Consider the following 20499-nt stretch of genomic DNA (forward strand, 5'->3'; position numbering starts at 1 on the left):
TGCCAAATGAAGAGACTTCAGGCTTCCAGGGCTAACTAGCTGCTAGTTGCTAGCCATGATGTCCTTAATAGCGATCAGGGTTTCTCAGGAACAAGCAGCTTACTGTAGCTACAGGCAGGATGTCTATTTCTATTTCTCACATTTTATGAGTGTGGCGGCAGCATGTGCTTGCATGGACATGCGTAGAGGTCAGAGGACAACTTAAGGGAATTGGTTCTCTCCTGCTCTCGGTCTTAGCGACTGAACTCAGGTTGTCAGGCTTGGCAGCAAGTGCCTTTACCCACGGAGCCCTCTCACTGACCCTCCAATTCTCTTTTGCAAACTAGGTCCACATTTTAGAATAAGGAAGGGCCGGAGGAGGCTCAGGGCCTCTCATGTGTTGATGCATCAGTGTGTGAGAGTGAAGGGCTCTGGGAAGAATCTGTGCGCCTGGTCACGCCTTCTGCATGGGTTTGTGTGTTTCGAGTTCGGGAGGACCACACTGACTAGCTGCTTCAAGGACAAATTCTTGGGGCTGAGATGGCTCAGTGGTTAAGAACTCTTGCTGCTTTTTTAGAGGACGCAGGTTCAGTTCCCAGTACTCATGTGTCAGCTCACAATCACCTGTAACTCCAGTTCCAAGGTAATAGGATTTCTTCTTCTGAGTACTGCATGAACATGGCACACAGATATACACACAGGCACAACAGCTACACATATATAATAAAATAAAACTTAAAAAAAAAACCCAAAACAATGAATTCTTGGGGCTGGAGAGTTGGCTCAGTACTTAAGAACACTGGCTGCTCTTGCAGAGGACCTAGATTTGGTTCCTGGCACCCTCACGGTAGCTTATAGCCATCTCCATCTCCGGTTCCAAGGGGATCTGATGCCCAGTTCTGGCCTCCCCCAGTTCTAGGCGTGTGAGTGACGCACAGACATACATGCAGGTTAAACACTCATCTGCATAAATAAATCCTATTTTTTTTTTTTAAAGAATAAATTTTTGGCCAGGTGTGATGGTGCGCACCTTTAATCCTGGCACTGGGGAGGCAGAGGCAGGTATATCTCTATGAGTTGGACTCTAGACTGGTCTCCAGACTGAGTTCCAGGACAACTAGGGGTTACATAGTGACACCCTGTCTCCAAAACAAAACAAAACAAAACAAAACAAAACAAAAAAGTGAAGTTTTGCTGGTTCTGGTAGCAGAAGTCTTTAAATCTATAGCTACTGAGGAGGCTGAGAGAGGACTGGGTTTAAGGCGTGTTGGCTCCTGAGTTCGAGACCAGCCTGGACAGGCTAGTGAGACCCTGTCCCATAATCAAAACACAAAGTAAAAAGACGGCTGGGGCTTGCCTGTAAGGTCTCAGGCAGTCCATATACTCAGATGTGTTCTCAGTCCGGACTGCAGGAACTCAGGAAACCAGTTCCTATCTGCCTAAAGGAGCCATCTTTCTTACCTCTGACAGAAGGAACACATGGACTACCTGAGATCTCACTCCTCCCCTGAACGTGGGAGGTCCTAGGTTCAATCCCTCACATCAACAGAGAATTAAAAAATCACAACTAGTAAATAAATAAGATACTCAAAGTGTGATTATTTGGGTCCATTAAAAGCTCTTGGGACTGGGGCTGGAGAGATGGCTCAGTGGTTAAGAGCACTGGCTGCTCTTGCAGAGGATCTGGGTTCGATTCCCAGCACCCTCCTGGTGGATCACACCTATCTGTAACTCCAGTGCCAGGGGATCCTCCCCCCTCTTCTGGGCTCTGAGCACTATGTGTATGTGGTTGCACAGACATATAAAATAAAACCAGTCTTAGTGCTGGACTGCAGCTCAGCGGTGGAGTGTTTGCCTAGCCTATGAGAGGCTCGGGGTTCAGTCCCCAGTGACAAACAATAACAATAATAACGATGATGATGATGATGAAGAAGAGAGGAGCCTGGGGAGATGGCTTAGTGCTTTGCAAATAAGGGTATAAGGTTCACATCTCCCAAACCCACTAAGGATCAGGTGGGTCTGGCAGTCTGCCAGCAATTTTAGCCTCAGACAGTGGGGACATGAGATGCCTGGGGTAAACTGGCTGGCAGCAGTCTCAGGCGGAGCTCTGGGTTTGACTGAGAGGTTTTGCCTCAAAGAATAAAGTAGGAGTCCCAACATTAACCTGGAGTTCCATGGGCATGCAGGCATACATGCACATATGAGCCCCATACGTGTAAACACACGAGAAGAAGAAAGTGAATAAGATTGTCTTGCGGCAGATAAACTACATTGTACACAATACCTACAGACCTAGATAGGGGTTGATGGTGCCGCGTGAGTTAGTGTGCACCCAAGCCAGTCTGTTCTTGGGCAAGTCTGTGTGCAGAAGAGCCTGCACCTGGGTGAGCCTGCTCCTGGTGGGCCTGTACCTGGGTGGGCCTGTACCTAGGTGAGCCTGTCCCTGGGTGGGTCTGCTCCTGGTGGGCCTGCACTCGGGTGAGTCTGCGCTCTGAGCTACAGGCCGCCATAGCTCTCCAGACCTTGTTTTCCCCTTCTTGCCAACTGGTCTCAGTGAAGGAGAAGCTCGAATTCCCCGAATGTAAATCACACTTGAATAGACCAAGAGCACTTGCTATTTAGGGCTGTTTTTGGCACAACCAAGAGCCCCTTTGTGCTACGAATAGGCACCGTTATTAAAAATAGCTAAACTGGCGCAGATCTTTGCGTGTATGTTGGGTGGGGAAAGTGTGAAGCATGGCACCCTCTTTGTGGTACGGTAGGCAACTTTGGGATGCCTGTGTATTCCTAGGGTTTGAGACACCGCTCTCCTCTCCCAAGGGGGTCTGGTCCTCTCTGGGAGTCTGAGCTTGTCAGCAATGGGCATGTCGTATGACTGGTTTTTCTCTGTAGCTCACATCAGCTTTTGGTTCCTGGGAGCAAAGACATCACCAGCATCGTTTCCACTGGTGACAGGAAGAGTCTAGCAGAAGCCGCCAGCCAGCAGGGGGCGCTGCAAGGCCTGGCATTCAGGAGCCAGCAGCTCAACCACAGTAAGTCTGTGGAAGGTTTGTAAATCAATTCCCACTTTCTTCCCTGCATCAGGATTTGTTCCCAACAGGAAGACCAAGAACCTGAACCCGCTGAGCTGCCCAGACACTCATGTGCTTTCCCCCAAGCCTCATGTCCCTGTCCATGACTGGGCAGTACAGGAGAGGACAGAAGGTGGCCAGCAGGTACTCAAAGGAGGGTCCAGGTTCTGCCCCTTCTGGGATTTTGTACAAGATGACTTTCCAAGTGACTGCCTGGGCATGGATGAGTGGCTGGGGTGCCTGGATGGACAGTCTTCTGTGTTTCGCTGTGAGGATGAGTCTCATTGGCCAGTCTGAGTTTCAACTGCAGTCACCCTCAATTCTGCTGCATTTTCCTATGTTAGTTGAGCTTTGGGATGTTTTTCAATTCCCCTTCCTTCCTTCACTCACTTTCTCTCTCCTCCTGCCCCTTTACAGACAGAGGATCTCACATTGGAGCTCAGGCTGGCCTAGAGCTCCTTATGTAGCCCAGGCTGGCCTTGAACTTTCACCAAAGCCTCCCAAGTGCTAAGATTATGGGTGTGAACTACAAACCATATATGATCCATTGAGAAGCTCTGTGAGAGAAGGGCAATTTGGAAGAAGTATCTATCCGGATCTTGTATTTTTCTTTCCTAACAGTCTGTCTGTACATACAGACGTGTCTCTTACATGTACTCAGATAAACACACGCACACGGACAGACAGACAGACAGACACACAGATATATATGCAAAGGCAGACAGACAGAACATGTATAGCAGTGGGTCAGATAGGTTAGCAGGTGAGATTTCAATGGCCAAACACCCCACACTAAATGGAAAAAATCCAAATAGCTAGTAGATCCATCCTGCGAGAAGGGTAGTGAGAACTGTGAGCTAGCTGCCCTCAGCAGGGCCCAGCCGTCAATACATGTTCAGGCACTGGGAGAGAGTGATGGGCGAGGAGAGCAGGGTGTCTTATCTTCACCGAGAAGTCACCTCAAGATCTCAGAGGGGTTAGGGCTGTGGACATGTGGCAGCGGTGGGTGGGAAAGGTGACGTAAGGGAGGCCATGGGCAAAGGTGACCACTCCCTCTGTGGTCCAATAAGCATAAGGAGGTGTGAGCACACAAGTGCCCCTGGTCAGAGCAATTTAGGAGCACAAGTCTAGTGCAGCAAAGGTGACAGTGTGTTAGGGAATGGGAAATGTTGCTTTTCTTCATCTTTTCTTTATGTTGGTAGTGTCTTACTGTGTTGTCCAAGCTACCTTCAAACTCACCATGTAGCCCAGGCTGGCTCGGAACCATATACACTAGGCCAATCAGCAACTCATAATCCACCTGCCTCAGCCTCTTGAGTGCTAAAATTAAAGGCATGAGCTGCCATGCCTGCCCATGGCTGCAGAGTTTGAGAGAGGTGACGGGTGGATCCCGGGGACCTCCTCGTGATCTGTCAGACAGAGGTTTCAGAGACTCCCCTGTGATCTGAAGGAGCCACTGCAGGATTCGAGGCTGAGGGCTCAGCCTTTTTAACTCGCATTTTAAAAAAGATTTCTTGGGCTGCCTTATCTAAAACAAAACAAAACAAAACAAAACAAAACAAAACAAAACAACAAAACAGGGTTCTGAGGCTCTGCAGTAAGTATGCTTGTCACACAAGCAGAGGGCCTGAGTTCAGATTCTCCCTCAAATGTAAAAAGCAGGGAGGGGAGGAGGTGGTGTGTGTACCTAAGCCTACGGCTGGAGGGGAGGGGGCCTGGGGCTCACCTGGTTGAATCGGCGACCTCCACATCAGTGAGAAGCTGTCTCAAAGAGTGAGGTTGAGAGTGACTGAGGGGGATTTCCGTCTTGGGTCTCTATACACATGTACATACATGTACATGTATACCTCACACAGACAGAAAGATCTGTCTATTGGGATCCTCTCTGTGCACTGAAAATTCTGTTTGTGCCCTTGGGTTTGCTCTCTCCTTCCTAGGCATTTTCTCTTCTTCCTTCTCTGAAGTCCACTCTCCTTAGCAATTAATTTGTCTTTCGTTCTCTCTCCTACCCTGACTTCTAAAACTTTGTTTCTGCCCTGTCTATACTCACTCCATTACACAGTGCTTTTCCTAATTGCTGTGCCTATATCATAAAATTTGTTTCCAGGCAGGCTAAGGGGGGCCACTCTGCACGGGTCACCCTCCAAAGGCCATTTACTGGTTCCTTGGTACTTTGCTTGTAGCTAAGGATTGCTGGTGAGAACCATTTGTGGTATCTTGTGAATGGTTTTCCCAGGCCAGAGAGCCACCACTTTGGCCTTGGCCTGGGCAACTAGGCAAGTTATGCTTTTTTTCTCAATTACACCTAAAAAAACTAAACTCTATGAAGCATTCTCTTTTAGAAACATGTTTAGTTATTTTGGTGTTTTGCCTGAATGTACATTTGTGCACCACAGGCTTACCTTGGCTCACGGAGGCCAGACGAAAGTGCCAGGCCCCCTGGAAGTGGAGTTACAGGCAGCTGAGCCACCAAGTGGGTGCTGGCCATTGGACCTAAGTGTTTTTAGAAGAGCATCCAGGGCTTTTAACTACTGGGCTACTGCTCCAGCCCCCAAAGTGGCGTTGTCTTAAAGAGATTAAACCCTTGGGTACAATTCGGTACTTTCTCTGCTAATTCATAGCTGTTTTAACTCAATTCCATTTCCTAGCCTTGTTTGGAACATTTCTTTTTAGTTGTCTTCAAAGCTCTAGAGGCTAGAGACAGGTCTCTTGGAGGTAGACGGGGTGGATTCCAAGGCCATTTGCCTGTGTCCTGCTGCCTCCGAACCATGTTTCAGGGAAGACACAGCACACACTGGCTTTCCAATGCCCATGGTTCCTCTCTACACTTAGAACCTCTCTCTCCATCAGATGGCTCCATGTACCTGATGATGCATTTAACTAATTGCTCAAAGATATTAAGCACCTAATGTATTCCATCAATGTCTGACAATCTTTGAGAGAGAGAGTTCAAGAGGCTTGGGGCTCTACCCTAATGACCTCTTTAATCAAAGGCATGGAAGGGCATGCAGGAAGCACGCATGCCAAATCTGCACCCGACATGAGGCGGTTAGGAGGAACGAGGACTGTGAATGGAGCCTGTACTGTGCCAGCAACTTCAGGAGGCTCATTTTCAGTGGTCACAGCAGCCTGGCAAATGTGATGGAGGCCATCTGCGGAGTCATTTGGTGTGGCAGCCAGTAACCAGGTCAGTGTGACCTTGAAAAAGTCACTCGCATTTTCTCAGAGTCGCTTTGCGTATCTAACATGTGAGGCATGGCGGCCTTCACTTCCTGGGCTGGTGTGAGTGAGAAACAGCGTCGGGGGCTCCGCTCCATACGTGGAAGAGAGAGTGCATTAGATACGACTTGTGCAAGCTTGCTGCCAGCTAGAGTGAAGGAGAAAGGTACTCAGAGCATCCAAGTAACTTTTCAATAAAAAAAAAAAAAAAAAACAACAAAAACTAACATTTGTTTTTATTTTGTCCTATGAATGTTTTGAATGTACGCATGCTCACTGCTGCCCATGGAGGCCAGAAGAGGGAGCCAAAGCTCCTGGAGCTAGAGTTAGAGACGGTTGTGAGTACTCATGTGGGAGCTGGGAACTGACCCATGGTCTTCTGCAAGAGCAGTCAGTGCTTTTAACCACTGAGCCAGCTCTCCCCAGCTCTCTGCTCTCTACCCAGTGATGTTTCTAAGGCCACACAGACCCAGTTTGCGTATGAAAGAGCTGGGGTCGGTGCCTAGGTCTGCAAAAATACATAATTTAAAAGATCTACCTGGGTTGTCACTGAAAAAAGTGAAAAAAAAAAATTCCCAAAGACTTGAAAAATGACTTACAGATGCAGAGGGACAGCCAGTCTGGGTGTGATCATTTTGAAAGGAGGGATGCCTGGGCTCAGTGAGGACAGTGTATGCCTGATAGGTGATATTAGCATGTCCTGTTTGGGCTGGTCCAACACAGATGTTGGTAGTGATCATGTAGCGTCTGCTGCTGGTAATGGGGTCTGAGACTGATATCTCCAGCGGACACTAATAGCCCTGGGATTAAATCCCAGAGCCCAGGAAGCCAGGTCATCAGGAGAACATCTTAGAAGCACGGGTTCAAATCTCTCATCGGGAAGAAGTGACCGTTTTGGGTGTTGCTGAATAGGCTAAGTGGGTTTTATGTCAAGTGCAATGTAGTTCAGGGGTCCAGAGCTTCTCCAATGTGTATAAGCTCCCAGGCTCAAGACCCAGCATTGCATAAAACAAAAGCCACAACTCCCCAAGTGCTGAGGCCAGCACACTTTATATCAGACAGCAAGACGTTTGGCTACCATAGCTAGTAAGATGTTTGGCTATGCTGGGTGGTAAGATATTTTCTAGGGCTGCAGAGATGGCTCAGTGGGTAAAGACATTTACCACGCAAGCCTAATGACCTTAGTTCAGATCTCTACAGCCCACATAAAAGGCGGGATACGCACGGCTAGAGAGGTGACACAGTGGTTAAGAGCACTGGTGGCCATGCAGAGGATCCAGGTTTAGTTCCCAGCACCCACACAGAGGCTGACAATCATCCGTAACTCCAGTTTATGGGGATACTCTCTTCTGCCACTTACCAAGTGCACACACAGAAACTCACACATGCACACACGCAAATAAACAAATAAACAGACAAATAACAAACGAACAACAAACAACAACAGCAAAAGGCCAAATGCAGACAGAACACATGCTCCTGTGAGCCAGGCACCCCATAGGAAGAGACAGGAGGGTTTACAAAAGCTCCAGGGGCTGGACCTTCCGGCTTATGTACCAGTGATGAGACCCTGTCCCCAAGAAGGTAGAAGGTGTGAGTGGACGCCCTGGGGTTGTCCTCTGCTCTCCCCAGGCATGCTGTGATACACAGGTACCCACTCACAGATAATGTGATGTTCTGAGGGCCTCAGAGGAGAGAATGAGGCGTTTTGGGTGGGCCTATCGCCACTCTGTATGGTGAGGGCTTATTTTTGTGTTTCCCTAGAGCAGTGGTTCTCAGCCTTCCTAACGCTGTGACTCTTTAACATAGCCCCTCATGCTGTATTTTGTTGCTCTCTCGTAACTGTAATTTTGCCGCTGTTGTGAATCATAACATGTCTATCTGTGTTTTCCAATGGTCTTAGGGGACCCCTCTGAAAGGGTCTTACAACCCCCAGAGGGGTCACGACCCACAGGTTGAGAACTGCTGCTCCAGACAGCATCACCTACAGTAAGAAAATACTTGGATCAAGCACTTTCTGATGGAGCTGCTGCCCACAGAGAACAGTGGGCTATTTCACAAGGGGCCCCCCTGCTGAGGTTACCCTGAAGCCCATTTTCTTCATCTACTTTGCGTGTGTAGCACCTTTCCTTTGTCCCAGTCTCTAGTTGGGAGTCATGGGGAAGGGAAGGCAGGAATCTATGACCTGGTGGAAGGGGACTCCAGCAGCTCAGTGCTCTCTGGAGTCTGAGTGCTCCTTCCTGGCTGTGGGTGGCAGCCGGGAGCAGAGGGGGTGCCACTGACTCCTACCTGGATTTAGGACTCTGCAGGTTTTGGCGGCTGAGGAGCCGAGCGGCTGAGACTCGCTTTTTGTGGACATTTGAAAGACCTGGGGAGAGAAAAATAATGGTCACTGTGAGAGGGGGTTAAGCAGTGGTCCACAAGACCTCTCCAGCTTTGGGTATGTGCATGCTCATCCATGCATATTCATGTGTATGTGTGATGGTGTATGTGCAGCTGCATGTGTGTGAGTGTGTGCGGATAGTCCAGAGGACAGACAACCTGGGCTGCTGCCGCTTAGGTGCTGTACAAGCTTATATTTTGAGGCAGGGTCTCTCCCTGTCCTGGATCTGGCCAGCTAGGCTAGGCTGGCAGGCTAGTGGGCCCCAGGAGTCTCCTGCCACCTCTTCCCCGGTGCTGGGACTACAGGCACATGCTACCATGCCTGGTGAAAGCATGGGTTCTGAGGAATTGAACTCAGGTCCTGGTGTCTGCAAAGCCTATACTTTACCAACTGAGCCATCTCCCCAGATCCCTCTGCAGAGCTTCCTCTGTAGTGGAAGGGATGAAAGAGGGGGCTGGCATCGGTGGGGCTGGGTGAGGTGTTTGCAGATAGCAAACCAGATGGCAAGGTGAATGGAACAGAGGTGAGAATGGAGAGAGGTGTCCACTTGGGCAGTCCCCTGCATGTGAGGACAGAAGTGTGGCCAGTGCGTATGCAAGGGCTCCTCTGAAAGGGAGACCAGAATGATGCAGCCACTGCTCCCACACACCCCGAAGGGGAGCTTTCCAGCCCCACCCTCTCACAGTTAGGAAGGTCTGCCGTGAAGACAATGCCAGGTACCTTGGGTCAGCTCTGGAGCTTCGGCCACGTATGTAAGGCGGAACTTGTTCCTCTTCCAGCTTCGGTCATTGCTGATGAGGGAATTGTTCGCCTTCTCGATGTTGACATCATCCCCCACGCAGAACACATCACAGGCGGCCTGCAGCCCACGGAGGGTTTCGGTGACCTCAGTTATCCTAGATGGCTCCTCCCCATGAACTCCAAGTCACGGCCTGGACGTCTCCCTCTCTCTCTGTCTCTGTTCTTACCTCTTTTTTCTCCCTTCCTCTCTCCACCCATTGAGCCATACATATACCTGTCCTTTCTTCCACCATCAATCCCTCAAACCATTTACCCACCCATTGGCCTACCCATCCTTTTATCTACCTAGTTATTTGTCCAACTCTTCCATCCATCCAACTAGCCAACCATCCCTCCATCCTTCTACCCAGCTGTCTGCCTTTCTAGTCACCCATATATCTGTCCATCTCTACCTAATATTTCATCCACCTACACACTCTTTCATAACCCACCCATCTACCCCCATCTGTCCATCCATGTGCCCACCATCACCCTACATTTTGAGCAGTGACTCGAGGTCCTCCCTTCTATTGCAACATCTGTGATGACATTTATTACTAAATCCCACATGTCCAGAGGCTTAACATTAAAAACAAAAGTAAATACCATAGATTTTTCCTTTCATCTTCTTCAAAAGATTTAAAACAATTATACAAAGGCAAGACACACTGTCTGGATACACATTTCTTTTTTTTTCTTCTTTTTCTTCTTCTCTTTTTCTTTCTTTTTTTTTTTTTTTTTGGAGGGGGGTTTCCTTTTTGGTCAAAGCTTCTTTATCAGCAAACATTAATAACCCCATGAATTACTGCTCAGAACCATTAGTAAACATTTTCTGAGATAGGTGCAGGAAGGTCTCAAGATAGGTGCATTTGGGCTCAAGTGATTCCCCTGCCTCAGCCTCACAAATAATTGAGACTAAGACATAAACAACCATAGAACTATTTTTCAGTGAAATTTAAAGTTTTCAAACATCGGGTTTATTATTATCTGGCTGTGTGCTGATTAAAAAACAGCTGACATGTTCATCAACAGAAAAATAGAAAAGCACGATATACTGTGGAATATTATTTGACCACAAAGAGAGAAAAAGTGCTGACACATGCTGCAATGTGGATGAACCTTAAAATCTTTACAGTAGGTAAAGGTCACCTGGTACTAAGGTTTCATTCATATGAAATGAACAAGAAGGAATGTCTACAGTCATAGAAACTGAGCTGGGCATGTGAAGGGAGGCCAGGAAGCTGACAGCTGCAGGGTTTGGAGGCTTTCAGGGGCCTGGCCTCTGGGATGCTCAGTCGAGGCTGGCTGATGAGATGAGGAAGTGCAGTTCTCTCAGATATGAATGAACTCACATCATCTCAGCTCTCAATGTGTCTCGGTAGAAATTCAGGAACAAGCTTATAGACTCAGTTCCCCCTAGCAGAGCCTTGGATATCAGTTTTCCCTTTTGCCTTCTGCACAAGTTTAATGACAAAAGCTTCCCAGAACCCTTCCTTCCTTCTGGGGCTGCTGCTGAGGACTGATTCAGGGCAGTGGACAGAGAGAAAGTAAAAGCCACAGGGTCCTGAATGAAAAATGTGTGTGTTAAGGTTGCTCAAACTCATTGAAGCTGTGTCTCTGGCTGTGTGCATTGGGGAAAAGCCCTTCCTTGCCTACCCTCCCTCTCTCCTTTTTTCATCCTTTTCAACCTTACATTTCTCCTCTTTCCCTCTCTCCTTTACTTCCTGCTCTCTTTCCTCCTCCTTTCCTCCCTTCTTCCTTCCCTTTTTTTCTTCCCACCCCCACCTTCCTTTTCCATGCTAGGCAAATACCCTACTGCTGAGCTGCCCCATCACTGAGCCACACTTCCTTCCATAGACAGCTTGGCACTGTATGGGGTACAGTGGGTCCCCTACCTTGAAGACCTTCTTGGCCCAGGTCCTGAAAGCTTCTTCCTGCCCGCAGAGCTCATCACCTTCCCTCATCTTCAGAATCCTCTCCCCTCCCAGCTCCTCCAGGAGGGTATCCACCGCATGCCCAAAGGCACAGAAATGGGGGTATGCCCGAGAGCCCAGGCCAAATACCGAGAACCTGTCCAGGAGAAAAAAAGAAGGTCAGTGATGGGGGCTGTAGGGTGTGGGAGGTGGGGCATCTGATACCATGGTCTGATTAGTGTGACCCTGAATTTTGCATACTTGAGTCCTGAACCCCTATGGGGCTGAATATTAAAATAGGAGCTTCAACAAAGTGGTCAAGGTTAGTAAGTGTACTATAAAGTCAATTTCCTCTCCTTCTCCTTCATCCCTCTTCTCTATGAAGAAGGCAGCCACTAATAATCTAGTAAGAGAAGCCATTTGGAACCCACCCCTTGCTGAACTCCTAACTTTCAGAACTATAAAAACAAAACAAACAAACAAACATTTCCATGGGAAGATGGCTTTAATCCCAAGAGCTCTTAAGAGCCTTCTTCTTAGTCTCTAACATTGACTGCTATTTTCAAGAGTAAGTTCCAGTGGTTTCTGAGGAGGGAGGGTGGGAAGGGCAATGAGCAGGAAGCACCGGCTGTTGGATGCACACTCCTCTGTTTGCTAGACTGTTGACAGAAAAGAATCTCTGTGGGATGCTTCTGTTTGGCACAAATGAATTTGTTTTAAGAAGAATGGCAGTGAGAATTCTAATGTCATGGCCATCAGTGATCTGGACTATCAAAACAAACAAACAAACAAACAAACAAACAAACCATAATGACTTTTGAGCATATTGCATGTTGGTATAGGGGTGGTATTTCCTACATGGGGTTGACAGAACTTTTGTCATGCACATTGTACATGTGTAGGGGGCACCCTTTTTAATATCCGTGAAATTAATGTTTCACAAGCTCTCCCCTCCAAGAGAACGCTGGTAGGTGTAGTGAGAATTTTGTAATTTTGGTTTCTTTGAAAACAAATATTATAAGACTGTGTTTCCATTTTAATCCCAGGTGTGGGGATATGAAACTGCTTTGCAGCAGCTGACTGTGATTTTCTTATTTTTTTATTTTCATTTTTTTCTTTTCCTTCTTCCTATATTCTGTTTCAAAAGATGTTGGGAGAATGGCTGCATAGGTGGAAAAATTGCTGGTGGAAGTGGAAGCACATGGAAATAGAGGAGTGCCAGAAAAGGGAGAACAAAAAGGCTCAGACTTAGTGGCTGAGCAAGAGAGTGGGAGGAAAGAGGGACAGAAACTGTGCTGGAGGGTGGTCAGATCAGAGAAAGATTGAAAAGGCAGGAGGACAGTCTGATGAAACAGCTCGTTTCTAGAGAAAAGGTTATCTTGAATAAGAGTGGGAAGAGGAGCAGCTGGGGGTTACGAGTTCACCACCCCCACAGCTCTTCCAGTAGTAGTACAGTATATGCCTGCTAATAGTGGGGAACAAGGTTATATTGAGATAGGATGGTGTCATATAGAAATGATGGATCCAAGACATTTTTAAAGAAGCCGTTATTTCATATGGGATGCACTCGCCTTGTGTGAAACAAATTCTAAACAACTGGGCCACTCAGAATTATTCCCCCAAGATGGAAAGGAATGGTAACAGCTGTATCAGACACTGGTCTGCAGTTACAATGGTTAACCTGGTGGAGGGAAGAAGCAGTGAATATTGAACGGCGAAATAGAGCGAGGGGATTGAATATAGTAAAAGATCAGTTGCTGGGCGAAGGACAGTACTCTGATATACAAGAACAGATTAAACTTGAAGCGACTATAGAGCAATGTCATTTAGTGGCTTTAAGTGCTTGGGACAAAGTTGAGGAGCCCAGAGAAAGGTCCACTTCCTTTACAAAGATTATTCAAGGCTCTGGAAATGCCTTCACTGATTTTTTTTTAAATACAAAAGATCAGTCTCAGCTGTGAACAAAGCAGTATCAGACCATGACTCAAGACTCAAGGTTTTGATAGAGACCTTGGTGTAAGAAAATGTAAAAATTAGACAATTAAATGATTAAAGGCTTGGGAAGTGCCTGTGGACAAATGGATAAGGGATATGACCGATATTGTTTTTAACATGTACCATGCTAATAGATGTCTGATATCAAAATGTCCAGTGCTTCAATTGCAGGAAATGCAGCCATTTGCAAAGAGATGGTGACCAAGCCACTAAAGGTCTCAGATCTCAAAGTGCTTTGTGCTTTAATTGTTGGAAATTTGGTCATTTGGAACAAAATCGTGAACAAGGCATCTCTAAGGGCAATGTGTTTTCTAAATATAAACCAGAAAGGAGACCTAGGCTTCCAGAGTTATGCAGGTGATGTGGCAAGGGTTGCCAATGGACCAATGAGTGTAGGACAAAGAGATATCCAAGGTAATTTCTTGCTGTTGGGAAATGAAATGGGGGCTTAGCTTGAGTCCTGCAGCAAAAAGTATAAGCTGTTTCAGACAAGAGCATGTGAGAGTCATTAGGTTATAGAAAAAACTGTGGAATTAAATCAGTCTATATATTATAAAGATGTGTTAACATCGAAATGGAATCCCACAAAAGTTTTGTGTTGGAGTTGCAGATTTGTTTATATTTCCACAGGAACCGAAAAGCTGTGGATACCATCAAAACTGATAAAGATTAGAACTGAACAGGAGAGGTCTCCCGAAAACCTGGGCCACTGACCCCAAAAGTGCTTAGTTCGTTGAAAATGTCTCTGTTTATAATTTCCTGCTGTACCCAGAACAATCAATGGCTTAAAACAGAAAGGGGAAAATGTAGTGAGAGTTTTGGAATTTTGGTTTCTTTAAAAACTCAGAAATACCATAATAATATGATTTCATTTTAATCCCAGGTGTGGGGATATGGGGCTGCTGTGCAGCAGCTGGCTATGATTTGTCTCACACTGTAGCCGAAGAGTGGTTTTGCCAGTTACAGATAGTGTCTGTCATTGTGTGACATTTGGACTTTGGGGGACTTTTTAGAAGAATAAGAATTCTAGGGCCCTGAGAGTTGTGGTGGGTTGCTGGTTGGTTGTAGGTTGCAGTTTGTTATAGTCATGCACACAGAAGAAACAAGGAGAGAGCCAGGCATGGTGGCACATACCTGTAATCCCAGCACTTGGGGAGGCAGAGGCAGGAGGATCTCTGTGAGTTGAAGGCCAGTCTGGTCTACAAAGCTAGTCCAGGACAGCCGAGGCTACTCAGAGAAACCCTGTCTTGAAAAAACAGGAAGGAGGAGGAGGAGGAGAAAGAAAATAGGAGGAGGAAGAGGAGAAAGAAAAGAGGAGGAGGAGGAGGAGGAGGAGGAGGAGGAGGAGGAGGAGGAGGAGGAGATATCCTGATGGCAAAGTTCAAACTTGCCCCAAGGAGCTTGACACCCCTAATCAACAGAAAGTAAAGTTACAATGATGTTGCCCCCTTTCTTCTTTATCCTTCCCTCCTATCTAGTGTCATCAGGTTGAAAAGTTGAAAGAAGAAAAAGGGTGGAGAAAGGATGGAAGAAATAAGAACTTACAAAGTAGTTAATACCATCTACAAGTAAGGGTCAAGGTAATATGAGTTTTTTTTTTTTTTTTCCATACTGAGGTTGGGACTGAAGTATTGGTGGGGGGATAGACCATATTTGCAGGGTTTTGTTTGTTTGTTTGAGTCAGGGTTTCATGTTGTCCAGGCTGGCCTTGAACTCTGATTCTCCTGCTCACATCTCCCGAGAACTGGGATTTTCAGGTGTGTAGTACCATATCCATTTGGTTTACAGTTTTATAGATATTATACAGCCCATTTCTGGAGAGGTCCTGGATAGAGTTCTGAGCCAACAGGACTATAGTGACAGATTCATAAATGGGACAAGAACCCCTCCTTGTGCCTTTAAGGAAGGTACTCTGCTAAAGACAGTCCCTCCAGGTAAGCCAGGGAGTGGAGCCCTGTCACCCACTCTCCCTGAACAGCTTGGAGCTGAAGGTGATGAGAGGACGACAGACAGAGAGGGAAAGGAGGAAGGACAGAGGGAGGAGGAAGGAGGGAGTGGGAGGAAGGAAGGGGAAAGGAAGAAGAGGAAGGAGGGATGTGTGTGTGTGTGGGGAATCTCTGCATCATTACAACACAAACTAGGGGAGCAAAAGTCATCACAAGTCACTATGTCCTCCTCAGACCCACGCCTACTGTTATAGTCTGCCCTTCCCCTCTTTCACAGCCTCCTTTCCCAGGGGCTCCTGAGCCTTTCCAAGTGCAGCCGGTGCATGAGGCAGGGCCTTGCCCATCGTCCCCCACAGTCGTGCCGGGTCTGAGTACCCCTCCTCTCAGGGAAGCAGCCTGCACACAGATGTAGCGACCAGCATGGACAGATCTGAGGTGTGTCAGAAAGGGGCTCTTCTGCCTCGTGTTGTCCATCTTAGTCTTAGCCCAATACAGAGATACCTACATCCAGCATCTCTGTGTGGGTGCCTGATGTCTGCCATGCCTGACTATGCTCAATACTGTTAATTAATTCTTTTTTTTTTCTGTTAGTTCTTGTGTGCTTTAATTTGCTTTTTAAAATGATTTATGTGTGTCTGGGAGTGCATGCCTGTGCACAGGCAGAGGCCAGATGAGGGCATTGTGTGTTCTCCTCTGTCTCTCTGCTTATTCCTTTGAGGCAGGGTTTCCCCTCGAATCTGGGACTTACATTTTCTCGGCTAGGTTGGAAGTCAGCAAGTTGCCGCAACTCTCCTGTTTTCACTCTCCTCAGACCCAGAGTTGTGGGCATACGTGGGAGGCCTGTCTTGTTTAATTTCCTTTTGGTTTTTACTCCCTGGCTTGGCAGACCACATGCAATGGCTGGAGTATTGGAATCCCCTTGGCTCATGTGTGGAAGCCTAATGTGATGGAATGAAGGGGAGGGGGCTTCTGGGAGGTGATCAGGTCATCAGGGTGGGGCCCTTATGAAGGAAATTAGTGCCCAGGTAAAGGGTTGAAGGAACCAGAGGAGGACAGGCCTACAAAGAGCTCTGTATGGATTGGGAGTAAGCTTCCCTGGGATGCTGACCTTGGACTCTCCAGTCCCCAGAACCATGAGCAATAAACATCTGTCAGCCTTTTACAACAGCGTCCCCGACAGACTCAGGCACGTGACCCTCATGCTCACCAGCTACAGATCAGGTGGCTGACTCATGGCAACACTTTTGGACGGACTGAGGGGCCCACACCACAGTCACTGGGAGACTCATGTTTCCATGACAATCGCTACTTTTGAGCCCAAAGTTCCTATTTTAAACCTTGAAGCCGGCAGTTGACTAAGTTCTCATTGGCAGGGCCAGATAGCAGAGATATTTAAGATTTCAGAGTTGAAGGTGCCCTCTGGTTCTTTACACACACACACACACACACACACACACACACAAAACCCCAAATGGCTGCACATTTTTAATTGATAAAGTTAAATATCGCCATGATAATTAAGGACAATTATTTTTGGTGAGCGTACGGGTATGAGATGTCACCTTGAGGTGTTTTGTCTCAGGGGACACGAGTGACATGAGGGTCCTCCTGTCTCTCCTCGGTGGCTGAGGTCACCACTGTGCACATCAGTGGGTGCAACCCTGCTGGGTTTTCACACAGGCCTTAGGGATGGAAGTCAGGCTCTCACACTGATGTGACAAGGACTGTACAGACTGAGCCCCTCTCCATGCTCTTGAGTACAATTCACAAGTCCACCAGTGGGAAGAAGGAGTTGTGGTTTTTTTTGGGGGGGGTGAGGATAGAATTTTGCCTAACTGGGATCTGAAGGTAATGCTCAGTGATGTTCTGATATCAAAACCCAAGAGCTGTCCCACATTAGGAGTGAGACCTGAAGCAAACCGCAGGCTTTGGCTGATACAGATGCGGCCATGTCCATTGGTGTGGGAAGCTGATGTTGGGGAGGCTATGCATAGGGGATGTGGGGAGGGATAGGGCATTTTCCTACTTTCTGTTCAATTCCGATGCCAGTCAACAGCCACTTTAAAGGTTCAGTGTTGGTTGGGTTGGAGAGGCAGCTCGGTCAGTGGGAAAGTGTTTGTAAAGACTGGAGTTCTGATTCCTAGAAACCTCGTAAGTCTGGTAGCATTTACCCATAATCCCAGTGTTCCTGTAGCCAGATGGGCAGCAGAGACAGGAAGCTCCAGGGGCCAGGCAGCTTGGAGTATGCAGGTGTGAGAAGAGACCCTGCTTCAAATGAGGGGGGAAGGGTGGTGGTCCGACACGTGAGGCTGCCTCTGACCTCTATGTGTGCAGTGTTGTGTGTGCCTGCATACTATGCACACATATACACACACACACATTACATACACATACACATACAATATAGAAGAGGGTAAGAACGTAGACACAGTTCTTCAGGCCTGGCTGAGGCATCACACCAGTAGATCACAAACATCTCCAGGTGATTTTTGTTGTGTTTGAGACTGAGTCTCTTAACATGGCCTTGAACTTGCCATCCTTCTGCCTCTCAGCTTCTCAAGTGCTGGCACTATATGTGTGTACAACCATGCATGGATCACCCTCAGGTGATTCCAACGTGGACTCAGGGTTGAGAAACACTGAGTCGTCATGGCAGGGTGTCTCCAGAGGCATTCACTCTGTGTAAAATGTGTCTACTTGGAATAGCGACGCCAGACATCCAGAGACAGGTACTCCTCGGCACAGACAATGGGTGTACCATGGTGATGGGCTGTGGGAGGGGGTTAGAGGAAGAGACGACAGTGGTTGTTAGGGACAAATGTGGGGAGACTGGGTGGTATGTGTTAGAGAGAGAGGGGCCCCAGAGGACTGAAGGGACACTGTGTGTGTGTGGGGAGAATTCTCCTCTGGAACAAAGAGCCATCTTTCATCTGGGCTCCTCTCTAAGAGCCTTCACCATCCTCAGCCCCCTGCACCCTTGCTCACCTCACATTGGCCAGGGGTCCAGTACTTTCAAAGTTGTCTCTGAGGTCGGGTCCGTCGCCTGATGACTTGCGGGAGTCAGAATAGGAGGAGACACTGTTGAATCGGACCTTGTAGCTCCTGCGACAAAGGAATAGATGGCTGTGAGTTCTGCCTTGATGCCCCCTCCCAAGGCCAGCCTCCGCTTTGGATCTTCAATTAAAAAAAAAAAGATGTATGTATGCATGTATGTATGTAGTATTCTGCCTGCATGTATGCCTGTGCACCAGAAGAGGGCACCAGATTTCATTATAGATAGTTATGAGCCACCATGTGGTTGCTGGGAATTGAACTCAGGACCTTTGGAAGAACAGCTAGTGTTCTGAACCTCTGAGCTGTCTCTCCAGCCTCTGGATCTTCAAGTTATTGGTCCTGGTTCTAAAACCTTCTCTTCAGTATTGATTATTATATTTATTATGCCACAGCTTTGGACTCTGAGAATTTATTGCCCACAATTCACCACAATGATAGCCACCTGTGGTGGTTTGAATAGGGATGGCTCCCATAGCCCATGCCTTTTAATGGTTCCTAGGGAGTGGCACTATTAGGAGGCACGGCCTTGTGGGAGGAAGTGTGTCACTGTGGTAGGCAGTTTTTTGAGGTCTCATATGCTCAAGTTATACCCAGTACGGCACACAGTCTCCTTCGGTAGATATAGAACTCTCAGCTCCTTGCCTAGCACCATGTCTGCCTGCAAGCCGCCATGTCTCCTGCCACGATGACAATAGACTAAAGCTCTGAAACTGTAAGCCAGTCCCAGTGAAATGTTTTCTGAGAGTTTATAAGTCTTATAAGAGTTGCCTTGGTCATGGTGCCTCTTCATAGCAAGAAAGCTGTAACTAAGACACCACCCTTCCAAACTCAACTGTTCCCAGGCCTTGCTTGACTGGGGAAGACTGAGACACAGAGTGAGGAGAGAGAGGTGGAGGGATGCCACGACTGTGAGAGCAGGCCTCCTGGCCTCTCAGGTTTTGACATGCAGAGTAAGGGGCAACTCTGTTCAAGTGAGGGTGTTGGTTCAGTGGGGATGCAGGGAGGACCGGCATTTCTGTCCCTAGACCTCACCAAGTATCTGGAAACTAGTGGTGCTCTCCAATATGGTAGCTATTTGCTCCCTGTTGCCATATAAATCCAATGATAATGATGATAAACTAAAATGAAATAGAAACTAATTTAATAATATAAATATATATAATAAACTAATATTAACTATAACAAACAAGGTCACTAAAAAGAGAGGACTCGGTAAAATGGGGGATGCACACAGTAGGAACTTAGAGGAGACTTTCGGCTGTAAAGAGGAATGAAGTCACATCAGGTGCAGAAAGGTGGAGGAAGGGGGTGATGATATATAAGCCAGCCCTAGAAAGACAAATGTTCCCTAGCTCCTCTCATTCGTAGCTCCTAAATTCTATAATGATACATAAAGTCATTGATGTGTAAATGGTGTAAAAAGGGAATTGAGGCTGCCTGGAGGCCAGGAGGGGATGAGGAAGGGGCTGTTGGGGGGGGGAACAGGTCTAACCTGTAATGTGTATTTACGTGAAAAGGTTTACAACACGGTTCCTTGCCTGCACTAGCCGTATTTCCTCACAGGTGCTCAGCGGCCATATGTCGCTGGCGGCTTCTTTACAGCCAGCACAGACAGATGGTAAAAAGTTCCACCTCGCCGGCCTGTCCCTGCCAACACTCTCCCGCCATGGAGTGACATTCTTAGGCATTTTATAGGGTCATGAGCCACATTTCCAGTAAAAGTGGAAACTGTTTTTGGTACTGATCTGAGGGTGGGGGACAGTGCATGTGCGTGTGTGTCTCTATGTGTACGTGTGTAGGTGGGTTCATGTGTGTGAATATAAGCATGTGTGTATCCGTGTGTGCACACTCGTGTGGGTGTATGTGCGCTTGTGTGTGGAGAACAGAGGTCCTTGGGAGTCTCCCTTGGGTGCTGTTTAGCTTGTGCTTTGAGAAAGTCTCTCACTGGCCTAGAACTCACCAAACAGGCTAGGCTGCCTAGCCAGAGAGTCCCCAGAACCTGTCTGGCCCTGCCTCCCTGGTGTAGAGATTACTGGACCAGCTTTTCTGGCTGTCTTTCTTTCTCTTTTTTCATTTTCTTCTCCCCACCCCCCTTTGAATTTCTGGAGACCAGGGTCTCCATCTGAAGCCATGACTGGCCTTGAACTCACAGATATCCC

At 47.5% G+C, this 20499-nt stretch overlaps 1 protein-coding gene across 4 annotated transcripts in view; it reads right to left on the minus strand.

Moving 5' to 3' along the window:
- Nos1 (nitric oxide synthase 1) overlaps positions 1 to 20499 on the minus strand; it is a 174168-nt gene that overhangs the window by 20956 nt on the left and 132713 nt on the right. For all 4 annotated transcript variants that reach the window (XM_060382531.1, XM_060382530.1, XM_021642746.2 and 1 more), the window contains 4 exons: positions 18272 to 18388; positions 11328 to 11502; positions 9373 to 9511; positions 8559 to 8637 (listed from right to left, as the gene is read on the minus strand). In XM_060382531.1, coding sequence (XP_060238514.1) covers positions 8559 to 8637; positions 9373 to 9511; positions 11328 to 11502; positions 18272 to 18388 — 510 coding nt within the window. The remainder of the gene's footprint in view (positions 1 to 8558; positions 8638 to 9372; positions 9512 to 11327; positions 11503 to 18271; positions 18389 to 20499) is intronic.

Source organism: Meriones unguiculatus, chromosome 4 (assembly GCF_030254825.1).
Source record: "Meriones unguiculatus strain TT.TT164.6M chromosome 4, Bangor_MerUng_6.1, whole genome shotgun sequence".
NCBI classification, from domain to species: domain Eukaryota; kingdom Metazoa; phylum Chordata; class Mammalia; order Rodentia; family Muridae; genus Meriones; species Meriones unguiculatus.